This window comes from Neomonachus schauinslandi, chromosome 8 (assembly GCF_002201575.2).
Source record: "Neomonachus schauinslandi chromosome 8, ASM220157v2, whole genome shotgun sequence".
In the NCBI taxonomy this organism is placed as follows: domain Eukaryota; kingdom Metazoa; phylum Chordata; class Mammalia; order Carnivora; family Phocidae; genus Neomonachus; species Neomonachus schauinslandi.
In genome coordinates this window covers 29183966-29207218 of record NC_058410.1, presented here as the reverse complement: position 1 = coordinate 29207218, position 23253 = coordinate 29183966, and the positions used below count along the sequence as shown (strand labels likewise).

The 23253-nt window shown below is 41.0% G+C and overlaps 1 protein-coding gene across 1 annotated transcript in view; it reads right to left on the bottom strand.

Moving 5' to 3' along the window:
• Positions 1 to 23253, bottom strand: part of AHI1 (Abelson helper integration site 1) — a 222548-nt gene that overhangs the window by 26287 nt on the left and 173008 nt on the right. The window contains exons 20-21 of the mRNA XM_021693688.1: positions 20649 to 20811; positions 17236 to 17336 (exon numbers count right to left, since the gene is read on the bottom strand). Of these exons, the coding sequence (XP_021549363.1) occupies positions 17236 to 17336; positions 20649 to 20811 (264 nt within the window). The remainder of the gene's footprint in view (positions 1 to 17235; positions 17337 to 20648; positions 20812 to 23253) is intronic.

Below are 23253 nucleotides of genomic sequence, written 5' to 3'. Positions count from 1 at the left end.
TACATATCAGTGAGCTTTAAATAAGGCAGACTTATGATATAGTATAGCTCTATATTTACATGCTGTTTATAATACCTTCTAATACCTTCTACCTTGCTCCTATGATTAATATCTACAATTTACTTATACCCACTTTTCAGGACTTTTTTTTTTTAAAAGAGGGAGAGGAAAACCACCACCAGCCAGAGCTGGTGGCTAAGTTCCAGTCTTGGTTCTGTCATTAACTTTCTGTGCAGCCTGAGCACAAGCCACTTAACTTCTCTTGGGATCTGTTTTTTACTTGAAAATGAACAGACAGGGCTCAGAATAAAAGCATGAATGACCACAGCAACATTCTTGTATTTTACAGATTAGGAAATGGAGGCCCAGAGTCACCAAGCTTACAGAAGTAGCCTGAAGGCTACAATTCCGTTTTTTCAAATTGATTTAATGACAAAACTATTTGTCAGAACAATTTGGCATGAAAGGCTCATATATAAACCCTTATGTGTAGAATTATTCTAGGTGAAGCTAAGTTTGGTGGCCTGGCAAGCCCTGTCTTCCCAGCCCTACTCCCCAGAGCCCTAAAGAGTAGGGGTCTAGAGAAGAATAGTTTATAGACCACTGGACTAGACAAGCGCTTCCAGATTTCCTCTGTTGCTAAAATTCTGTTTCCAGGAGCACAAGTTTACAATTTTATAATTTTATATATTCATATCAGTTTGCTGTTGATTCTTTGATTTTAGTATTACTGATGATGTGAATTGTATTTGATGAATTATAATGCTTTTCCTTAAGGACAAAATAGTCCCCTGCATGAAGACGCAGTTTCTAGAAGTATATTAATACAAAAAGCAAAGGTCTTCATCTTGGTTCATGGCTTGTAGTTTTTGGTACTGACTGTGCCAATTAAAACAACAACAGATATTTATGAAACCCCACTCTGTGAGGCACTGTGCTAGATGTCCTGGGGGTACAAAGCTGAGCAGGCTGTAAGAAAGAGTTTATGATCCAATGGGGAAAGATGTGGATACAACCAGCAAGGCAGAAGAGGGTAAACGTTATGATAAAGGTAAAAAGAAAATGTATGGAAATAAAGGAACAGTAGCCTTGAATTGTAACTTGAGGTTTCTGAGAAGGCTTCACAGAGGAGGGAGCATTTAGTGAGATCTTAAAGAGACAAACTGAAATTCTGATAATTGGAGAAGCACAAAAAAAACCCTAAATAATTCAAGAAAACAGGGTGAGCAAAGGTTTGAGGAATGTGTGCCGGGCAGCCTACTCAGGAGGTTGTTTTAGAAGATGAAGAAAACTAGGTCAGAATTCAATTCAATCTTCAAGGTGTGGGATCTAGATAAACATTTATGAGATTTGGACTTTATAGACAAAGGTAGAGCCAACTGAGATTTCTGAGCTGGTAAGTCACATGACTTGATTTCTATTTTACCAAGGTCTCTCCTCTGTGGTAGGCAGGGAACAAGTGCATTAAAGGCTGGAGGATGGAGGGGTACCTGGGTGGCTCAGTCTTTAAGCGTCAGCCTTCGGCTCAAATCATGATCTCAGGGTCCTGGGATCAAGCCCCGCACTGGGCTTCCCGCTTGTCAGGAAGCCTGCTTCTCCCTCTCCCACTCCCCCTGCTTGTGTTCCCTCTTTCGCAGTCTCTGTCAAATAAATAAAATCTTAAAAAAAAAAAAAAAAAGGCTGGAGAATGGAAGAGCGAAGACTGCTGGAGGCAGGGACCAGGGGGCCATTTCATGGCAATATCCTTCCCGTGCTTTCTCCTCTCAGTTCACTCTTTAAAAAAACTGGCATCCCTAATACCTTCTGCCCTTTGTCCTTTCCATTCTTTATATTCTTCTGTTCCCATGCATTTAACCAGTGTGTTTAGGCTAATGACTTCCAAATCAATACCATGACACCAGATCTCAAGTTGTCTTCAAAATGATTCGGCAATCGCCACTTTTCAGGACCTTTTGTAAACATAATTTTTTTTTCTGAAAACACACTTAGTTTCATCAAAACTACCTAGCAAGTCTGAGTTTTCAGCAAATCTCTCCTGAGTTCCCTGGATGCCTGCAAGATATCTGCCAACTTTGCGAGTCTCAAACCGAAGTGTTTCTCATACTCTTACACGCCGAGATGCTCAAATCAGCAACCCAGATTACTCCTTTACTTTCAGATGGATTTAGTCACCATGCCCTAGTGTCTCATTGTGTTGGGCTCGGATTATTGCAAGAGCTTCTCCCGCTTAGTTCCTTCAGTACTGCTTTTTTCCAGTTTTTTTTTTTTCAGAGCTTGGTTCGTTTTTTAGAGACAGCTAGCGAGGGGGGTGGGCAAAGGGACAGGGAGAGAGACAGAGAATGCTAAGCAGGGTCTATACCCAGCACGGAGCCCGACGTGGGGCTCGATCTCATGACCCTGAGATCATGACCTGAGTCAAAACCAAGAGTCAGACGCTTAACAGACTGAGCCACCCAGGTGCCCCTAGAGTGAGCTTTTGAAACAAGCCATTTGATCATGCTATCTTCCATGCTTTCAATCTGTCGGTGGCTCCCTGCGACCTCCAGGATAAAACCCAGCTTCTTAACATGCCATACAGGGACTTTCTTAATCCTGTCCACTTGTTCAGGTTCAGCAGTTTGTTTTTGACTTTGCATTCCAAGCGCCAGCTATGATGAAATACTTGTGGTGGCCCCCATACATCATGCTTTAGCATAGATTCAGTCTGTCAGGAATGCCCTTCCTCTCGTTAAACTCAATTTAGAAATCGATTCTTCTGGAAAGCTCTCCTGACCTCACAAAGCTTAGGTCAGCATCCATTTCTATTTGTTCTTGATCTCGTGTGGAAATCTGTCATTCTCCTGTGCAGCAGAACCCCCTGATGTTTGACTATCTGCCAGTTCTTTCAAGAGAGAACTCCCTGAAGACGAAGGCAGATGATGGGCATATTAGACCAGAGGTCCCAGAATGATCTCTACAGAAAAATTTCTGGGAGGCAAGTAGAAATATACCCGGGGGATTCAGGACAGGAGCCAGGGTTACAGATGTAGGATTTGATACATCTGAAATACCAAACTATTATCTGAAACTATGGGAGTAGAGGGATAATCTAGAAAAAAATACATTAGAGAAAAATACAAAACAACAACAGAAAAGGTGCAGCACCATGTATGCTGGAGAAGGCTTGTATTACGGTGGCAGGCTGAACCAGAGAAGGAGGGAGGAGCCCTAAGTGCAGTGTTATGAAAGGGAAGAGAGAAACAGCGGAGAGATGGTGGTGTTATTGACGCAGAACGGTGGGGGTATGCAGTATTTCTTTACATGGTCTGTTAACTGCTGGGTTTGGTCCTTCCCTCCACTCTGCACTTCATCCCTTGTCCCTTCTCCCTGCGACCAGCTGGCTTTTCAATTTTTCTGATGAGCATTTCTGGCCACTTTAGGGCTTTTGCACCTGCGGTTGCTAGTGCCTCAAATGTATCCTCCTCATAACAACTAACCATCTCCTTCTCACCACATGGCCTCATAGTCTCCCTTCACTGTCCTCTCATTGCTTCTGTGCTTCTTTTTTTGAGTCACTAATTACAATGGCTTTCACTCATTAGACGGTAACTTCTATAAGTGGAGGGGCTGTTTGTTTAATTTGCCATCCAGACAACATTCCATCCCAGTGCCTGGGAAAACGGCAGGCATTCTGTATGCATGTGTGAAATGAATAAACAATGAAGATGCCCAAGGAGTGGAAGAATGAGGACGGCCATCCCTGATGGGGGGGAGAGCTAGAAGGATGTGGGAGGGGAAAATGACCAAAACTACAAGTGGAGGGGTCAGCTATAGAAAGAAAGGTGCTTCTTTCTGTGAGATCTGAAAGCGGCTGGAGAAGGAAGGTGAAATTAACAGAAATACAGAGAAAGGAGAGACGAGAAGTAGAGAAAATTCACATTGGATAACTTCTCTTCATTCAGGAAGAAGAGACAAAGTCAACTTGGAGTAAGAGGTTAGGGACCGGAGGAACATGGACAGAACTGTGACTGAGCACTGTCAAGAACCAGGTAGGGAGTCAGTCAGGGCGAACAAAAAAAGACGATCGAGACCATGGGCCTCATTGAGGCTGGGAATCCATCACAAATATGACACAGAGACACTTATGTGAGTTATGTGACTTTCTTTGGTAGTGATAAAATTCCAGAGGCTAAGTACAAAAAGTGGGCAACTAGTTTGCCCCACCGGCCTGGGGGCTGGTAAGAGAAGTAGGCTCAGTCACACGCTCCAAATACTACACATGTCTGGCATCAAACTGGTAAATAATTGCTGCTTCTATGCATTTATTTCCTGGTGGCCCCAGTGATCTGATTTGGGGAGAATGAAAAATGACTGCAGAGAACCAGGAAGGCAGGAAGCATGAGAATGCCACCGCCATCTCTCTCTAATTCCTGCAGACTACAGAATCATTTGGGACATCCACTTCCTCTTCTGGGACGGAACTGTTCCCTAGAGATGGGAGATTAAGGAAGGAACCTGGAGAGACTGACGGAGACCTAACGCAGCCCTCTGTGCACTGCCGAACATCCGCTGTGTGCAGCACCAGCGCGGGGGACTCCGGTGGGGGGGCCGGGCTGACTCAGAAGACTCAGAATGACCTCAGCACAGCTGATCCTATTTGTCTACCGGATCCTTCCGTCGCTCAATAAACATTCACTGGCTATCTGCCCTGCGCTAGATGCTGGGAATTCGATTCTGAACATGACACAGTCCCTGCCTTCAAGGAACTTTTAGCCCTTTTATTTCCATCCAGAGGGGAAGAAAGAAATAGAAGAAAGCAGACACATGAGCCATGCTAGAAGTAGCAGGTTATATTTCTTCCTCTTAAACCAACTCCCTTTGCCTGCACTTCTCCTTCTTCATCTTTATTATAAAGACTTAATAGGTTTTCTGAAACAGCTATGTACTTTTAGTAAAGTTTCAAAATGCAACTGATCCTCATTATTTGTGGATTGCCTGTTGGCAAATTCGCCTCCTCACTACAGCTCGTTTGTAACCCCCGATCAATACCTGCCATACTTTTTACAGCCACCGGAACACACGCACGCATGCAGAGTGCTGAAAATTTGAGCTGCCCGATGCACACAATCCCAGTTGAGGTTGGAACACTAGGAACTTCTAATGCTTTTGCATGTTTCAAATACTTTAATTTCAGCTTTCATACTATAAATAAGTATCTTTTCTGTGGCCTATTTACTGCTACGTTTATCACATTTTTGTGTTTTGTTGATTCTGTGGTTTAAAATGATCCCTAAACAATGCGCTGAAGTGTTGTCTAGTGTGACTAAATGCAAGAAGGCTGATGTGCCTTAGATGAAATACATGTGTCAACTTGAGCTTTGTTCAGGCACAAATTCTAGTACTGCTGGATAGGAGTTCAACTTCAATGAATCAACAATATATATTACATAAAGTGTCTTTATACTTTATACCAGCTGATGAAAATGTTGTGACCAGAGGCTCACAGGAACCTAATCCTGTATTTTCCCTAGGAGCACTGGTTCAATATTCACTAATTCAATGTTCATGGTGAATTCAGAGAACCTAACTACAATGAACAATGAGAATCCACTCTGTTTTTCAGCATGTGTATCCACCAAATTACGATTTTACTGTTCTTCATTGCTACCTTCTCTTATTCCTGACACACCTATGAAGTTTTGGGAGCTCTGTCTCAATCAAATCATAATCATTTATTGAGAATATTCTACATGTACAGTACTAAGGTGGGGGGCTTTGGAGGGATTAGGGCTCCTGGGAAGTTGATTCCCACTGGTTTCACACAGCTAGCTGTGGGCAATGCTTTAGAAGTTGATGTGGAGTCAGGTCAACTCGGAGTTTATAACCAGAGATTAAGGGATCTGAAGTAGATAACGTTATTCCTCCAATGAGACTGGAAGAGCATTCTCTAGCAAAATTCCATAACTCTTGTGTCTACCAAGGAGGCTTTCAGAAATATATTTAGGGTAGGATCTGGCACCAGGACTTTTACACAAGTGGCCAATGTGATTCTGTGGCCTAGCAGTTCGAGAACTCTTAATCTGGCATATATTGAATTGGCGATTTGTTGAGGTAGGAGAGCTAAGGACTAATCTTTGACTTGGGTCAGTCTGAAGCTGACTTAGTGAGTATAGCTTAGTAGTCAATAAGCATGGATTGTTGTGATCTCCTCCCTTTCTTGCTTTCTTCCCTTCTTCTGGTTTGAATCTCGATTCTTACTGGACCTACCCATCAAGGATTTCAATTTCCCTCCTGATAAACAATACTAAATAGACACAGTGAGGCTGTGTCTCATGATTTAGCAAGGGCAAATGTATGTACAAATAGCTTGGCACGGAGGTAGGTGATAAATGTAATAAGAGACAAACAATATGCCATGAGATTATGGGGGAAAAAGATTTCTCTGACCAAGTGGAGGTTCTGGCCAGTCTGTCTGCAGTCTAAATGAATGATTCCTTATTCCTCATCGTTTCAATATGTGTACATATGCATATATATCCGTATTAAACAAAATTGTTCAGTGATGTTGCTTTTAACTTTGCTCTTTACATCTTTTTAATAGGTTTATATCCACTACATGTACCTGAGCACAAACCACACTTTTGTTCTAACAATATTTATAATGTAAACTTTATTAGCTATACCAGACTGAATAACTATACATGGTATTTGTGGTAATTACAAAAGTTGTGATGAAAAATGTGCCCCCCCCCATAAGACTGCTCATATGGGAAAATTCTATTTGAAATGTAATTTAGGCTTATACCTGTCAGTGAGTTTAAGGATAGGGTAATATTTGGCCTCATGATCTTGGCCTAGGCATGTTTTTCTACAGTAATCTTGGGAATGATGCTGCTTTCCAGTCAGTGACTCTGCAAGATGGTATCACATGGGCAGAGAAGATTTTCTTACAAAGGAGATGTCAACCTCTGGAGGTTTATCAAGCATTCTATATTTTCTTTGTGTAAGACACAGCAGTGTATAACAGAGGTCACTACTTCAACATACCCACAGTGATGGGGAAGCATAAATAGGAGTAAAAAGAAAGAAAAGGCTCATTAAGCACAAAAAAGTTTTGTAGAAGAGTGATAAAAGCAAGTCTGTTTCAATGTATTGTATTGTATGCAGGGTTTGTGTGGATAAGAGAGACTTAAATAAAAAAAAAAGGTTCTTTCCTTTGTGTGCCAACTGAAGGAGACCCGTGTTAAAATCAGAGAGCATTATGGCATTGCTGGGACAGCTAAGTAATGACAAGAACATTAGCATACAGTGAATTTCTTTTTTTTTTTTTTAAAGATTTTTAAAATTTATTTATTTGACAGAGAGAGAGATAGCAAAAGAGGGAACACAAGCAGGGGGAGTGGGAGAGGGAGAAGCAGGCTTCCCGCGGAGCAGGGAGCCCGATGCGGGCCTCGATCCCAGGAGGCCGGGATCATGACCTGAGCCGAAGGCAGACGCTTAACGACTGAGCCACCCAGGCGCCCTACAGTGAGTTTCTAAGGCAAAGGAAATAAATGGTAGTCAAGAGCTATCTACATGTAAGTGAGAGACATTTTATATATACTCTTCATGTTGACTCTCACGTGGCTGGATACATTTTCATGTGAAGCTATTGTTTTTAAGTAGGATAGTCTATAACCCCAGCACCACTACTTACATATTTGCCAGAAATGGAAAAATGAAAGCAAATTTCAGTAACAGGACCTTCAGAAAAAAGGACATGCTGATAGTTGAGTCAGAAGACAGGGCGACTGATAATAATCAATTCTGCCACTATCTAAAGGACAATTTACAACTAGGAATGACTGGTGGGAAGTTCTCCCAACAATATCTTATATATTTTAGATCTGTGACACATTAGAGGGATGTTGCTGACATTTAGGTCAACCTTTGAAAATATCACCAGGAAGAACAAACACTGTATTATTCCATCAAACAACGCTCAAAGTCACAGTAAGAGCATGGATTGGGCCAAGTGGAACATTGGTTTGACCCAGTACAATATCACTTATTTCATACTTCTTATGTATACTCAGATACAGTGGAGGTGAGGCTCAGGGGGATTCTCTCATAAGCCCCTTTACTTTGGAACTGGCAATTATCTAGGTCCTGGCCTAGTCAGGCTAGATAAACTGAGAAGACAAGTTGTCAGTGTGGTCTCACCCTGCTGAAGGTCAGAGGGTCCTGGAGACATGGAGGGAAACTGCCCCGAATAGCAAGCAACATAGCTGCTGAGGGGAAGAGACAGAGCCAGGGTTGAGGTACACATGTCAAATACACTGGCTGAGGCAAAGGAGAATGAGTAGAGGAAGGTCAAGACTGTATGGTTTCCTTTCAGGGTAAGAGAGATTCTGGAGGCTTTTGGAGTTTCTCCGTGTAGAACATTTAGGAACATTACTGTTGGGAACAGAGTCTCTGGGTGTGAGGTGACTCATACTTGCTTTGCTGTCACATCATCGGGGTCCACTTACTTTCTCTGCAGAACATGTTCTCTCTCTAGACTAACAGAAAATTTTTAAATGTAAATAATGGTTTTTGAAATTAATATTTTTTCTCAAAATATTTACAAGTATTGAAACAAATTATAAATAAAAATATATATCAATATTGTTGCACTGAGATTCTTCATGGGACACAAATTAGAACTTTGGTTTTAAATTTACTGTAAGTTAAGATTTTGGTTTAGTTCTCTTCAGATGAGGAAGAAAACTTCAAACATGCCTGAAATTTTAAAACAAATCCAAACAAGTTAACTTTTATCTACCTAATATAGTAAATTACAGATAAATTACCTGTATTTTCTTTGATAAACAGAATTACTAAAGTTAAAAAAAAGACATAAATTTTTGTCTATTTGATAGTAGACATAATAAAATAGATTTTTTTTTTAAATCCAACAACCTGTTTATAATAAGTAGTGGTTATTTTTGGTATGTTTGGTATTGTGGTATGTTTGGTAAAGGGGCTTATGAGAGAATCCCTCTGCAGCCTCACCTCCACTGTATCTGAGTATACATAAAAAGTATTTTTTTATGTATACTATCAAATAGACAAAAGACAAAAAACCTTTTTTGGGGGGGGGTGCAAGAAGTTGGTTTTATTAAAGCATGGGGACAGGACCCGTGGGCAGAAAAGTGTGCTGCTATAGCAGTATTATGCTTTAGCAATAGAAAGGAGGCAATAAAGTTATGATTTTATTTTCAATGATTTAGTGTACATTAACTGACTTTTGGATATTTGGAAAATCTGCTTCAACATACCAAAAATAACCACTATTTATTCTAAATAGGTTGTTGGATTTAACATAATAAAATCATCTTGTTTCTGTGGTTAAAAATAATTCAGATGCACTCCTGGTAGAAGGACCAGTAAATGGAAATTTTTTTTTCTGTATGAAGCAATTTTTGCAAATAGTGACATAGAGCACAACTAATCCAGGCTTAGTGAATTGTCTGACTCCTTTTGGGATGAAGAAGGTAAATGAAAATGAGATATTCTGTAGGTGAAGACAGACATACGTACCTTGAAGCCAACTTACTTCCTCCTACTGTTTTTCTGAGAGGTTGACAGAATTACCAACACAAAATTCTGTGTGCGTTGTATGGGTTGGCCGGAAGGGGACCTACCATGGAGGTAAGTGGTGCTCCTGGGTTTTCGGTTTTGCTTTGGACTAGACAAGAAAAAAGCTTTTCCTGCATAGAACTGGGGTCTGCACTTTGGTTTAGGGGTCAGCTCTTTTGAATAAGCCCTGCCTACTCTCACTGATTCTAGATGTTAAATACTGAAAATAATTAAAACACTCTTCTCCTCATAGAAGGAGCTGAGCTATAATGGATATTTTTAGTTATCTTGAAATAGCAAAACTAATAAATATTGTTCTTTAAATGAGTTTTTAAGAGAAAAACAAACACAAGCATCACAGAAATGTCTCCACACTCACAGAAAGAATCTAACATTCCTATGCATAATTATTACTCTATGTCTGGCATTTATATGAAAATATACTTAGTTGATTCAGTGTTGAAACCTTTGTAGAGTAGAAGGTAACTTTTCTGCTCTGGATTTCATTTTTAGGAAAAAAAAAAACAAGCATTTTCAGAAATCCAAAGACACTGGGCATTTTAGGAATTAAAAAAAAAGAAAATTAGTCATTTCAGTACCTTGAAACTTAAAAAAAAATCTGTGCTAATAACATATCCAGGATATACTGGTGGAAGAAAAAATTAGAATATTAAGTATGATCCTAGTTTCATTGAAAAAAAAAAAACCAGACATGAATAAAGACATGTGTGCTCATATGCAGAAAACATTTTTAACAGGACATGGAAGAAACTATTAGAATGAACACAAATATTAGCCAGACAGAGGGGTGTTATTTTTTATTTACACTATTCTTTATTGGTTAAATTTTTAAAACTATATATATATATATATATATATATAGTTGTGTGTATATATATATACAACTTAAAATTATTAAACATTTTTTTAAAACAGGAATTTTAACAACTTTCCTCCCCAAATAAATGGATGACATAGGTTCATGCTTAGGCTGGCAAAAATAAAAAGCTGAAGAAAACAAGGTCCAAAATATGAACACAAATAAACCAAGGCTGTCAGCACTATTTTTTTTCCAAAGTTTCTGTTTTTTTTCCCTCCCTGATAGCACCAATGTTCTTCCTTCTATTAGATGCAAATTTAGAGCAGCTCATGATAAAAACGTTCTGGAGTGAGCCTGAGGAAAACATTCTCCTCTTACTCCCCTGCAGTACAGGTAATCGCTGCTGTGTCTGGGGGCTCTCTGGCCTATCATGGAGAGTTGCTGCCGCCTCAAGCCCTGTGCCCGCCTCCTGCCCTGGGAGAGCCCAATGCTGCCATCACCCACTGACACTGCAGGGAACGCCATGAAAAGCTGGAAGGCACCTGGCGCGAGCAGCAACAGGACAGGTGTGTTCCGCTTGGAAGGACTTACAGGATTCAGCAGCTGCCAAGCTTTTAAAAGGTATAATTTTACTTCTTATTCTATAGTTTGAATAGAGATAATTTAAAGAAAGAAAACTACTGGGGTTTCTTTTTTTCCTTAAAAAGTATACAGAATACAAATCTTGGGGCGCCTGGGTGGCTCAGTTGGTTAAGCGACTGCCTTCGGCTCAGGTCACGATCCTGGAGTCCCGGGATCGAGTCCCGCATCGGGCTCCCTGCTCGGCGGGGAGTCTGCTTCTCCCTCTGACCCTCCCCCCTCTCCTGCTCTCTGTCTCTCATTCTCTCTGTCTCAAATAAATAAATAAAATCTTAAAAAAAAAAAAGTATACAGAATACAAGTCTAAAAATGTGCACATGGAGATGGGTACCATGAGGCAGACGTAACAGGAATGTGAAAGTCAACGCGACACAAACCGTGGCTGGCTGTGCAGGGAGCAGTTGTCTGTGCTGCTGACTAGTGAGGGGGACAAACGGGCACTGGCCTGACAACACGAAGGCCCAGCTCCTAACTAGGAGTCATTCTGAACAAAACTCTTACAACTTTTCTGGATCTTGAATTCCTTATCTGTAAATGAAGGAACTGACTAGCATCACTGTGGATGATCTCTATGGTTCCTTCCAGGTCACCAATTCTGTAACTCTAAGAACACAGGACCTTCCCCTCCCCAAGTCTAGGCACTTATCATAAAAGACTACTTTTCATGTTCTTCTTTTTAAACATATCTTATATAGGATAATAAATATAAAACTTGCTCTTGAAATTAAACATCTGATAGAATTTGTGGCAGGATCTTGATAAAATCAAACCATATATATCCTGATAAAGGAACTCAACTGAAGAAATGCAACTATGCCAGGTGCTAAGGAAGCCCAGTGACACATTTCTCGAGGGCTGGCTGTTGGCATCATGACTCAGAGTGTACCCAAGGCCTTTTGATTACCTGGGACAACATTACTGTTTCTTCTTTTTACATAAGAAGGGATCATTCTTGATACTTTCCCACAGAACGAAGTCAAATATTATCTAAATATACACTGGTACATCCATCCCTAAGAGGAAAACCACATAGGATTCTATTCTAACACATGGATTCAGACCAAGCAGATCAAATCATGCTCTTCAACAAAAGAAATCCATGCATCTTAAACGCTAAAGGCCATTTGAGTTCCCCCTCAACCATGCGAACTTTACTACTTCCTTGCCCACATGGAGTCCTATTCTCTGCAACTTCCTTGCTTTACCTATTTTCAGTTTTAAAATATTTTATGTTGCATGTCTGCAAGTTCCTTGAGATCTATTTAGAATTAGGGCAGCAGTGGGATTAGCCTGAAACAGACCTTGAGGGTCAAGATGGATATTTGAAGAATTGGTCCACTGGGATATAAATATAAAGGTATACTTTCAGTATGGAGATCAGTCTGAGAGGAAAAAGCACATAACATTAAAAAACCAACTAAGACTATGATGCAGTGAGTTCTTCTAAGTGGAGGAGGGATGGCAGAGGCAGTGAGAACTGGGAACTCTGAGAAGCAGGTAAGAGGTCTCTATTCATAGGAACACAGGCACATCAGGAAGAGGAAGGACAGTACCACCTTCCCAAGCAGCCAGTGAGATACTGACCCAAGTTCCTTCTATCTCCTCCTCCAGCTGAGGCAGAAGTAGTTCAAGCCTACTGCACACAGACATGGGGGTTGAGTAACCCCGATTTCAAAGGTCAGCACAATATGGAGTCAGGGATACCTGTAAGTCACTGTAAGTAAAGGTTATGTCTTTCATAGCATCTCACACAGCTCTTGACACGGACTAGGAATATTGTGAGCTGTTACAATGACTCCCTGTGTTAATGTTATAAACGCTTTCATTGCATTAAATGTCTTTAGGTTGTACATTTACATCAGTATCTCCCTAAATTCTTAAATCTGGTGCTCACTCCCAAACAATGGATAATGTTACACATGTAGCATTTGCCCAAATTCCTTACCAATCCTTTGAACTATAACCCCTGTTGTCCCCATACTGTCACAAACAACCATCGCCATATGTCCTTCCTGTATTTGAAGCTGGCGCTTTACCTAGAAACATTTTTTTTTTCAGTTCTTTGTAGCACAGGCTGTTTGTTCTCACATAACCCCAGGGGTCTGGAGTTAATACTGGCCCCCCTTAGCTCTCTGTTGCTAATTTTAGGTTATTATACTTTCTTTCTTTTAAAGTAATCTCTATACCCAACATGGGGCTCGAACTCACAACCCCAAGATCAAGAGTTGGATGCTTTACCAACTGAGCCAGCCAGGTGCCCCATACGCTATTATACTTTCAAAGCACTCCTCCTTGGGTGCCTTGACACCTGCCTAGACTATCCCCTATTTGTCTTTGTAGCTGTTACCTTCAGACCTCGTGGTCACTCTAACACATAATGGCTCTCAATGTTGGCCATGCATTAAAATAATCTGGAAAGTTCTGAAATCTACCTATGCTGAGATCCCATTCCAGACCAATTCAATCACTTTGTGGGCATGGGGACAGGCATCAGTATTTATTTTTTCAATTTCTTAGGTGATTTCAATGTGAAGCCAAAGGTGAGACATCTGTTCTAACACAAGAATCAAGGACTTCAGCTCTTGCCTTCCCAGCGTCCAACTCTTACAACCATCGGAGAACTTTAAAGTCCAAGAGAACAACCTGTCCACCACTCTGGGTCCTAATTCCTTGGCCAGTTCAATTCGAATAATGTGTCCTTCAATTGCACTTCAGCTCTAATACACACTCTGTGAATTTAGCAGAACCTCAAGTTGCCTGACATCTGAAGTATTAAATAAGCAAAAGGATCTGTGGACTTACAGGCCGTAGTTCCAGCTGGTTAGCTCCTGTAGTGTATGACACCCTGCCTCCACCTGGGTGTGCATGGCTTCCTGCAACTATCCAGAGAAGCCTGCTTTCTAAGGTGGCCAGTCTTCTGATTCCATGCCCTTTCCAATCTGGCGGACCCTCCGTGGCGTGTCTGTCACTCCAGTGACTCTCTATAAACAGGATCAAGTCGCTTATCCTCTTGTGCTTGATCACATTCACAACCGCCTCAACTATATATCAAAACAAATATGCCTTCTCCACTGCTAAGTACTGAAGAAAAAAAATCCAACTACACAAAATTACGCCCCCTACAATTTTACTGTATCCAAACAGCAGCTCTCAGCACTATTCATGAACCTGTGCATGTCCCAGACGAGCTCCTGTTCCTACTGCCCTTACACAAGTGCTCTGCCGGTCACTATTCTTCCTAACTCCCTTGACCCTCCCTTTTGAAGTGGACCTCTTTTAGGTTTTGGAGAACATAACAGTATCCTTAATTTCTAGACCTCCGCTCTATCAACTTCTCTGCATCCCTCACTGATGTAGAGGGGGCACTGCTCTAAGTTCAGCACTGCTGACATTTTTGGCCAGATAATCCTTGGGTGGGGTGGGGGTGGTCCTGTGCATTCTACATGTTTAGCAATATCTATGACCTCTGCCCGTTAGATGCCAGTGGTATCCCCCCACATGCATATATTTGCAAAAACATCTCCTGACATTGCCAAATGTCTCCTGGGAGGCAAAATCACCCTAGGTTGAGAACCCCTGCTCTAAGCCAAGACTAATTTATCAACCTGGCTTCTGATAAAAACCTCTTGCTTCCTCCAAGATCCATGTGTGCTTTATCTATCTCCAACCTGAACTGCTCCACTGGTTTTATCTCCCTAGTATATAAATTTCCATGTCACTCCACTTATTTAAAAAGTCATTCCTGGAGGTGTGTCGCCCACATGTCACTGTGTGACTTTTTTTTTTCTCCAGGTGAAGCTCTGGGCATGACTTCCGTGAGCTCACTTGCTGAGGCTCCATTCTACTCTACAAGCCTCGTCATACCAGCACCAATCACTGATACTTCTGCATGGGTGCTTGAGTTCTCCTGATCACTAAATGCTCACGCACACTCACTCACCGTCTCTGACACTACTGACTATACCCTCCTTGAACCTCTCTTCTCCCCTGGTTTCCAGGGCACTTTTTTCTGGTTCTTCCTTCCGCTTTGGATTATTCTTTCTTAATCTCCCCTCCTCTTCAGACTGTCCCTGAAATACTAGTGTTCATTTGGGATTCTGTCCCTGGCCTTTCTCTCAGAACTCAACAACGTTTGTTTTCTGGGCTATCTCCTTCATTACAGGCTTCGAGGCTTCTGCTGTAATACAATGAATACACTAATTCCTCCCCATGTGATTTGAAGCCCTACCTTTTCTCAAATTCCAGTCCTGCATGTCAGACTCCCTAGGGAATATTTCTATCTGGGAGCACTACAGACACCACTAACAAATCAAGATACCTAAAAATGAAGTCACAGCCTACTCCCTACCACTGTCTTTCTCTAGATCCCCAAATCTTCCTTATTCTTTTATTATTTCTGGATACCACCATCCATTCAGTTGTATAATAAGCCAGGGCTTTAGCACAATCCTAGATTCCAATTTCCCTAATGATATCCAATCATAAAATCCTGTCAATTATACCTTATATCCTCCCCTCCATCCCCACTAGTTTAGGCTTTTATATTTTATTTCAATGGTTTCCTAATGAATTTCCCTGACCCAGGTCTTAGATATCTCTAATCCAATCACTATGTTGCCACTAGAATGTATTTTTAACATGCAAATCTGTCCATGTCACTCCCTGGACTACCTCCTCTAGGGGATCCCCTTTGTCTGATGGATTTACAACCTAAGCATCTCAGCAGAGCACACTAGGCTCTCCATGGCCTGGCCCTTGCATTTCTCCTATCCTCTCCATTGGCCCCTAAGCTCCCCAAACAGCACCAACCGTACCATATCACACCTTTCTCAAGTTATTCCCTCTGCTAGAATGTCTTTTTCTAAGATTATCTACAAAGCATATACTTTTTCATCCTATAAACCTATAAGCTCAAGCATGACCCCCTCTGGAAACTCTTCCTGGACTTCCCGGGGCACATTTCAAAGGTTTCTTCCTGGGTGTTCCTAACCCTTACCCAATGCATTGCGCACAGACCTTCGTTTTAGTTCCTGCCAGAGTCGGTTGGAATTGCCATAGTCACCCACCAGCCTGCAAGCTCCTGATGGGCAAGTGCTTTGCCTACTCAATCCTGTTTCAGTGAGGACTAATAGAATGCCCAGCATGGAAGGAAGCACTCAATAAATATGGCTAAATGACTGAATGACACATGAGAGGCTCAACTGTCAAAACACTCTCCCCCGGGGGGGGGGGGGGGGGGAGAAACCCAACTGTATCATGACATGGTATTCGTATATGTCAGTTCAAGGAGTCAAGAAGTAACGTTATTCAGCCTAAGGCAGGAGTTAATGTTACATAATAAAATAAGTTTAATAGGTAATATATATGATGGTGCAGTGCTTACTAAGCTTTTCCAACGAAGTACTGCTATCATCAAAAGAATACTGACTGGGAGCCTGGGTGGCTCAGTTGGTTAAGCGACTGCCTTCAGCTCAGGTCATGATCCCAGGATCCTGGGATCGAGTCCCGCGTCGGGCTCCCTGCTCTGCGGGGAGCCTGCTTCTCCCTCTCCCACTCCCCCTGCTTGTGTTCCCTCTCTCGCTGTGTCTCTCTCTGTCAAATAAATAAATAAAATCTTTAAAAAAAAAAAAAAAAAAAGAATACTGACTGACAGCCCTGGGGGATCTGATGGCACAGGCTGAAAAACAGGACATTTCTCTAGCTAATATATCCATATTCATTTTAACTTGGAAACATTTTTGAATTACTAGCAAGTAAGAGGAATGCTCCGGGAAAGTAGGACATGCTTGTTCTGTGGGCCCTGATGACCTTTAGCATTACCGCGCACCCCTCAGGTGGCAGCGATGAGCGTGCCGGCATCACAGTTTAGAAACATGTGTACACTGGAAAGGGCTCACACGTCAAGTCACAAGTCCCACTGTGGTTCCATGCCCCATCACTTGGGCTATGACTTGGGGTCTATTTTAATCTCTCTGAGCCTCCTTGGTTTCCTCATCTGGAAAATGGCTATAATAGTATTATAATAATAATTATAGAAATAGTACTTGCCTTATATTTTCCATAATGTTGGTGCCAATATTAAAAGAAATAATAATGCAAGCAATGAGATATATAAGCATGAAAAATGCAGTAATATTTTATACAGAGAGAGTGAAAATTAAAGTTCATATGCAATCCATATTCATGAAAACATTTACCTTTTGAGGAGCTGAAGAAGGTTTTTCCATTTTGGTTTTTTCCTTTGGGGTTAAAGGAGGGGATCGCTCCTTTATCTCTGGAGGCAGTTCTTGATATAATGCTGGAATTGAACAAGGAGTGCACGTAATCAAACTGAGGCGTACAGACCCATGGGGGAAAATAAACAGTGATGGAGAAGGGGGCAGATATGAAACTAAAGATCTTGATATTCACTTCCTTCATATAACAATAAGCTACTTGGCACTTAGTGTTAAGGCGATCTATTATAACACATTAGTTATCAAAACAACATAATTTATGATTGGAAAGTTTTCATCAGCAGGATTTCAGAAACGTAAAACAAGTCATTTTCACTTATTATGTGGTCATGCAGATACTTGCTTATTTTATCTCAATTCACAGTCACCAGGAACCCGCTATATGCAAGGTTATCTGCTAGGTACTGCTGGAGGAGACAGAAGATGCTCAAAAGACAGTCTCTGCTCTCAAGGAGCTTACAGTCTGGTCAGAAACAGATATGTTCACAAGTGAGTGTAACATACAGTAGAATGTGACATTATTCAAAAGAGAGGTAACAAAGACAGATTCTGATATGGATAGCAAATGCTCAATGCAAGAAGTGGTAGGTGTGTCAGACTCCGAAGAACAGGTAGGATTTTTGCCAGGCAGAGGTGTGGAGAAAGAATAATTTGGGAAGATTGTACAAAATAAATGAGCACGGGGCTAGGGCTATACATGACTTGAATCAGTTCACAGGGTCGAATGTGAGATTATAATTCATATAATCTAATTACTCTACTCAGGGTATGGACTCTAAGAAGTTATTTGGGAATTTTCAAAGACTAAAAAGAAAATGTGTTTCAGTTAAATGACAACCCTGGGCAACTCTGAATTGAGAGAAATTGGTAAAATACACTTGATTGAAATTCTACAATTGTAAGATATATTAATTGGCTTTGTGTATGGGTTGATTTTATTATCAGCTTCCTTTATCTCTTATTGGAAAGGATGTTAGATGTCATTAAGTGAAGCTGTTCATGTTTTTTTTTCTGGTGGCTTAAGATACAAAAGAAGTTCTTTATAATGATGGGGGACTTCTATTGTGTTGTTCTCTTAGAGGACATGGCTTTCAACTGAATGGTTGGTAGAGATTCTGTTCACATCTATACATTCCCTTAGAGCATTTGCTTTGCATATTTGGCTTCAGATAAAGATAAAGGACAATTTCTCCTACTATTTTTAGAGTGGAATATGCTGCTGATGGTCTTTTTTTCCCCCCTCATGTTAAAACTGAGCAGGTGAGTTTTTGTTAAATTCAGGTTATAAAGTAGGATAAAAGGGAAAAGAAGATAAGCCCAGATGAAGTGAGAATTCAATCATTATATTCTCAGGTTTTCTGAGAATTCTTTGTTCTGGCCTTTAAAAGGCTTTTTCAAGAAGCAGTGACTGATGCCACAAGAAAGTATTAATTCTTCTGGGATACAGTAAGGAATTCTGGTAGTCTGAGGATGGTCGCTACTTGAAACATGGAATCAATTTCTGCATGCGGCCACCCAGCATCATTGCGGTATGCTTCAGAAGTCGCACTTTGGTTATTATGGGGGAAAAAAAGCTCATTTCAATGGATTTTTCTGCAAACTAACTAGATTCTAAAGTTAAAAATCTAATACTATCCTCCCTGGAAATACACACATCATCTTTATACTGTCTAAGGAAAAAAGAGTCTAAATGTTTCCACTCGTGTCTGGAAGAAACAACGGATTGTAATATCTAGTGAAAATTACAGACATACTCAGGAGGAGCGACTATGATTGTGCAGGCAGCTCTCTGGATTTGAACATGGAAGCTACTCCTGCTGAACTAGAGCTACTGAGCCAGTGGGAAAGTCTCACTGGGAACGGGAGGGAAGAAACTGGGATATGTGAGGCGACCTGGAAGCGACAAGTACTGAGCTTGTGAAAAATGACTGGGAATTAACTTGCCCTAAAATTTCTTCCTTCCACACTGCCTTAATTTTTCTCCATTACGTATCCTCTTTTGAACATTAAAAATAGCTTAAGAGCTCTCATCATTTACTACTCAGAGAAGAAGAATTGTAACAGTGGCACGGAGGAAATGAAGAATTTTGTCATGAGGGAGAGAAGTGGGTTATTTCTGAGACGCTTAGCACTTTTGAGGGGAGGAGTTTGCTGAAAGCAGCAGATAAGCTGAGGGAAAGAGCTGCAGAGACAGGGAGCCCTGGAGAGTGGGGCGGGGGGGCCCTGGGAAGTGCCGGGGTGCAGACAGAGGGGTGGGTGCAGAAAGAGAACTAATTTCATCTGTGCCTAGCCCAGCACCCAGTACTCATGGAAGAAATTATTCTTCCTGTCTTCCTTCATCTCTTTTGCTTTCAAAATTCAGAACTTAGGTTAGGAATCAATTGTACTTTTGTTCAGCTAGTTTGGGTTAAATGGGGCTTCACAGACAAGCCTGAAAGTCAACTGTTATTTATAATAATTTCTTCTTTGCAGAAACAAAAGACTTAACGATAATGATTCAAAATGGAGTATTCTCGAGGCTGCCTATACTACATTTTACACCAGAACTATACAATTTCAGTGTTTCTGGAAGGAAGCTTAGAGGTGACAGAGCTCAACTTCCTCATTTCACAGGAGGAAACTGAGGCGTATCAGTATTGGTGCCGCATTTTCCTGACCTTTTGAGTGCTGGGCTTTCCTACCACACTACTGAGGGAACTGTTACTAGGAAGCATTCTTCTGAGGAAGCACTATTATACTTCTCCCCTTTCTTCAGTCTTTAAGCTATTTTATCTCCAGGCTCTCTGCATCAGTTCGATCTGCACCTCTCAAGGCCTGGTAGTAAATCTACAGCTCTCACCAACTCCTGTTTAGAATTTCTCCTCCAGCTCATTTCTTTGGCCTTTCACAAATGGGGACTTGATTTACCTGAGAATGAAACAGTCAACTGCAGGTCTGTTTTAACAGGTTCCAGGTGGAACTGAGGTATACAAAGTCAAAGGATGGGACTTGGGGAACTAGAGGTTCTGCCGGGGCCTGTCGGCTGAGGAGTCACTGTGGCCACAGAAGAACTGACATAACTGTGTGTGGAGCAGGCGGTGGGCAGAAAGGGCTGAAGAGGAATGTTGGCAGCCAGACAGGCAGGGCCCCCGGGATAAGTCTGTGAAGCAAATATTCCAATCTCAGAATGGAGTAGCTTTCTAGTGCATTACTGCCCCCTCTTTTTTATGTATGTATGTATTTATTTATTTTTGCATCATGAGAACGAAAAGCAATACCCATTGGTAAACATAAGCAAAAGGGTAAATTAAGTAAATTAAAAGGTAGCAAATGATAAAATCTTGGACTATCAGTTATACCATATTAGTAAACCAGGAAGGGAGCATAAAACTTACTTTCACTAGCCACATGATTAGCTGGAAAATAACCTTCCTGTCCCTTTCCTACGCTGCCATACCACCAGTCTTCATTATCTTTGAAAAACACTCGGATAATGTCTCCGCGATGCATGGTTAGTTCATCTGATCGATTCGCTGTGTAGTCATAAAGAGCCACTACCTACGAGAGAGATAAGACCACCACAGCTTTATCACAACTGTACCACAGAGAAAACCCCCAACATTCACTTCCTCTTGCAGAAGAGCAGCTGAAACCAAAGCAGTACTTTGGTAAGTCTGAGGCTGTCTCAAGGCTTGCTAATGGGATCGGGGGTGGTGGGAACACAGCAGGAGAAGCAAGATAAAAGACTGTGGGATTGAGAAATGGTTAAGAGCATTCAATACACTAAGATTAGCTTCAAAATAGCAGATGTTAATTTTTTTACAAGTGAATTACTTGTGAAGCAAATAAAAAAAAGGCTCACACACCATTCACTTTCTTAGAATTGTTTTATACTACCTTTAGATCCCATTCTCCCATCTCTAAGCAGATGTACCTGAAAAAAAATTCTTCTGAATGTCAACAATTTTATAAAAAGGAAAGAGCAATGAAACAACCTGATTACATAACTTCATTGTGATCACTTGGTTTACTGTTTATGTTTCTTTTTAACATATATTTCCCCACAAACACATGCTTTTTGGTATTTTATATCAACAATCTAAATCTTTTGACTACTTTTAAAATACTATTAAGGTTATTTTCACTAGATACAATTTTTTTTTAAAGATTTTATTTATTTATTTGAGAGAGAGAGAGAGAGAGAATGAGAGACAGAGAGAACGAGAGGGAAGAGGGTCAGAGGGAGAAGCAGACTCCCCGCTGAGCAGGGAGCCCGATGTGGGACTCGATCCCGGGACTCCAGGATCATGACCTGAGCCAAAGGCAGTTGCCCAACCAACTGAGCCACCCAGGCGCCCTCACTAGATACAATTTTAAGAGGAAAAACCTTTCTACAAGAATTCTCTTCTCTGTATTGTACAGTAGTCACTGTATTTGATTTTTTTCCTTTTTTAAAAGCTAAAATCAAAATGAATGAGTGCACAGAAACTTAAGAAATTCCTTATAGCAGTTATAAGGGGGAGGGAGACCTTAATCCATCTTATATGTCATGCATTGTATAATGTAGGACATGGTATGTATACTAAAGAATAAACTACTTCTTTTCCTACTTAAATGGGATTTGAAAATTAACAGGGGTTGCCTGGGTAGCTAGCGGGTTAGGCGTCTTACTCTTGATCCTGACTCAGGTCTTGATCTCAGGGTGGTGAATTTAAGCCCCCAACTGGGCATGGGGCCTATTTAAAAAAAAAAAAAAAAAAAAAAACCAGGTTATACAACTATATATGTAATGGAAAATTATCATTACAATCCTTTGCATTTAGGTTGAGTACTAATTCATTTACTTAACAAGTATTTACTGAAATCCTAACGTGCCTGGTACTAGGCTGGGGGCGAAATATACAACAATACAGGATCCTTTCTAGAAGGGTTACCTCATTTAGGCTCTGCAGGAGAATACAGGATAATCAGGAACTGGCCAGGAGAAGAGATGGAAAGCGTGTCTCAGGTAGACTGTACTGCATGTTTTAGAGTCCAGGGAACAGAAACCCAAAATAGTTCAAATTGGTGGGAGCCTGAATTAGAGGTAAGAGCCCAGCTAGCTGGGTGGAGGAAGGTGAGGCTGCAGGGGTAAGTAGGGACTGAAGGAACATGCATGCTGCAGGAGCTCATACTCATACTATGGGCAATGGGAAGAGACAAAGGTTTTAAGTAGGAGATGCCGTAACAGTTCACGAAACTCTGGATGGTGCCTTTTAATTAATTTACAATATTTATTAACACATTAACCAGGAAATTTTAATGGATAAATCTGGAATTACCTGCTGTCACTATATGGTGTTAGGGCAGTAATAATAATTCAAGTCAGATATGGTACAACTGCCATTCCAACTGTACTGCTTAGAACAGTCTGTAATTCACGACATGTTCTGCAGGATGTTGTTTCAAGTTTACAAATTTCTTATAACTTTGAGTGCACTGATGCCAAATCATTTCTGTAAAAGCGGAACTTTTAACTCTTCCCTTCCTTCTTTCGTCTCCAAACCTTTTCTCCTTTATTCTCCTACTTGGTACTACCACAGAAGAAGAAAGCTAATGAAAATGTTCTGAGTGCCTGCCACGTTCTAGGTACAGTGCTAGTGGCTTACGTAAGTTCTTACACAATCTGTAGGCAAATCCTGTGACGGCATGAATTCTTACTCCAATTTCATAAATGAGGAATTTTATGCAGAGAAATTTAGTAATTTGACTAAAGTCAACTATGAGTTACACTTTTTATTTTTTCAAAACTAAATACATTTATAGGACATCTCAGTCTAGAATCAAACATGGGGAAGCAGCAGCAGAGAGGAAGGGAGGGACAGAGATCCTAATCCCTCATGAAAGATCAGACACGTTTTTGGGTGGCACTACTTAAGCGGTTGGCTGTGCTGACAGGACCAACAATCCCGGGTCACCTGCAGGCCCACTGTGCTCCTTCCAGACACCTGCAACCCAGTC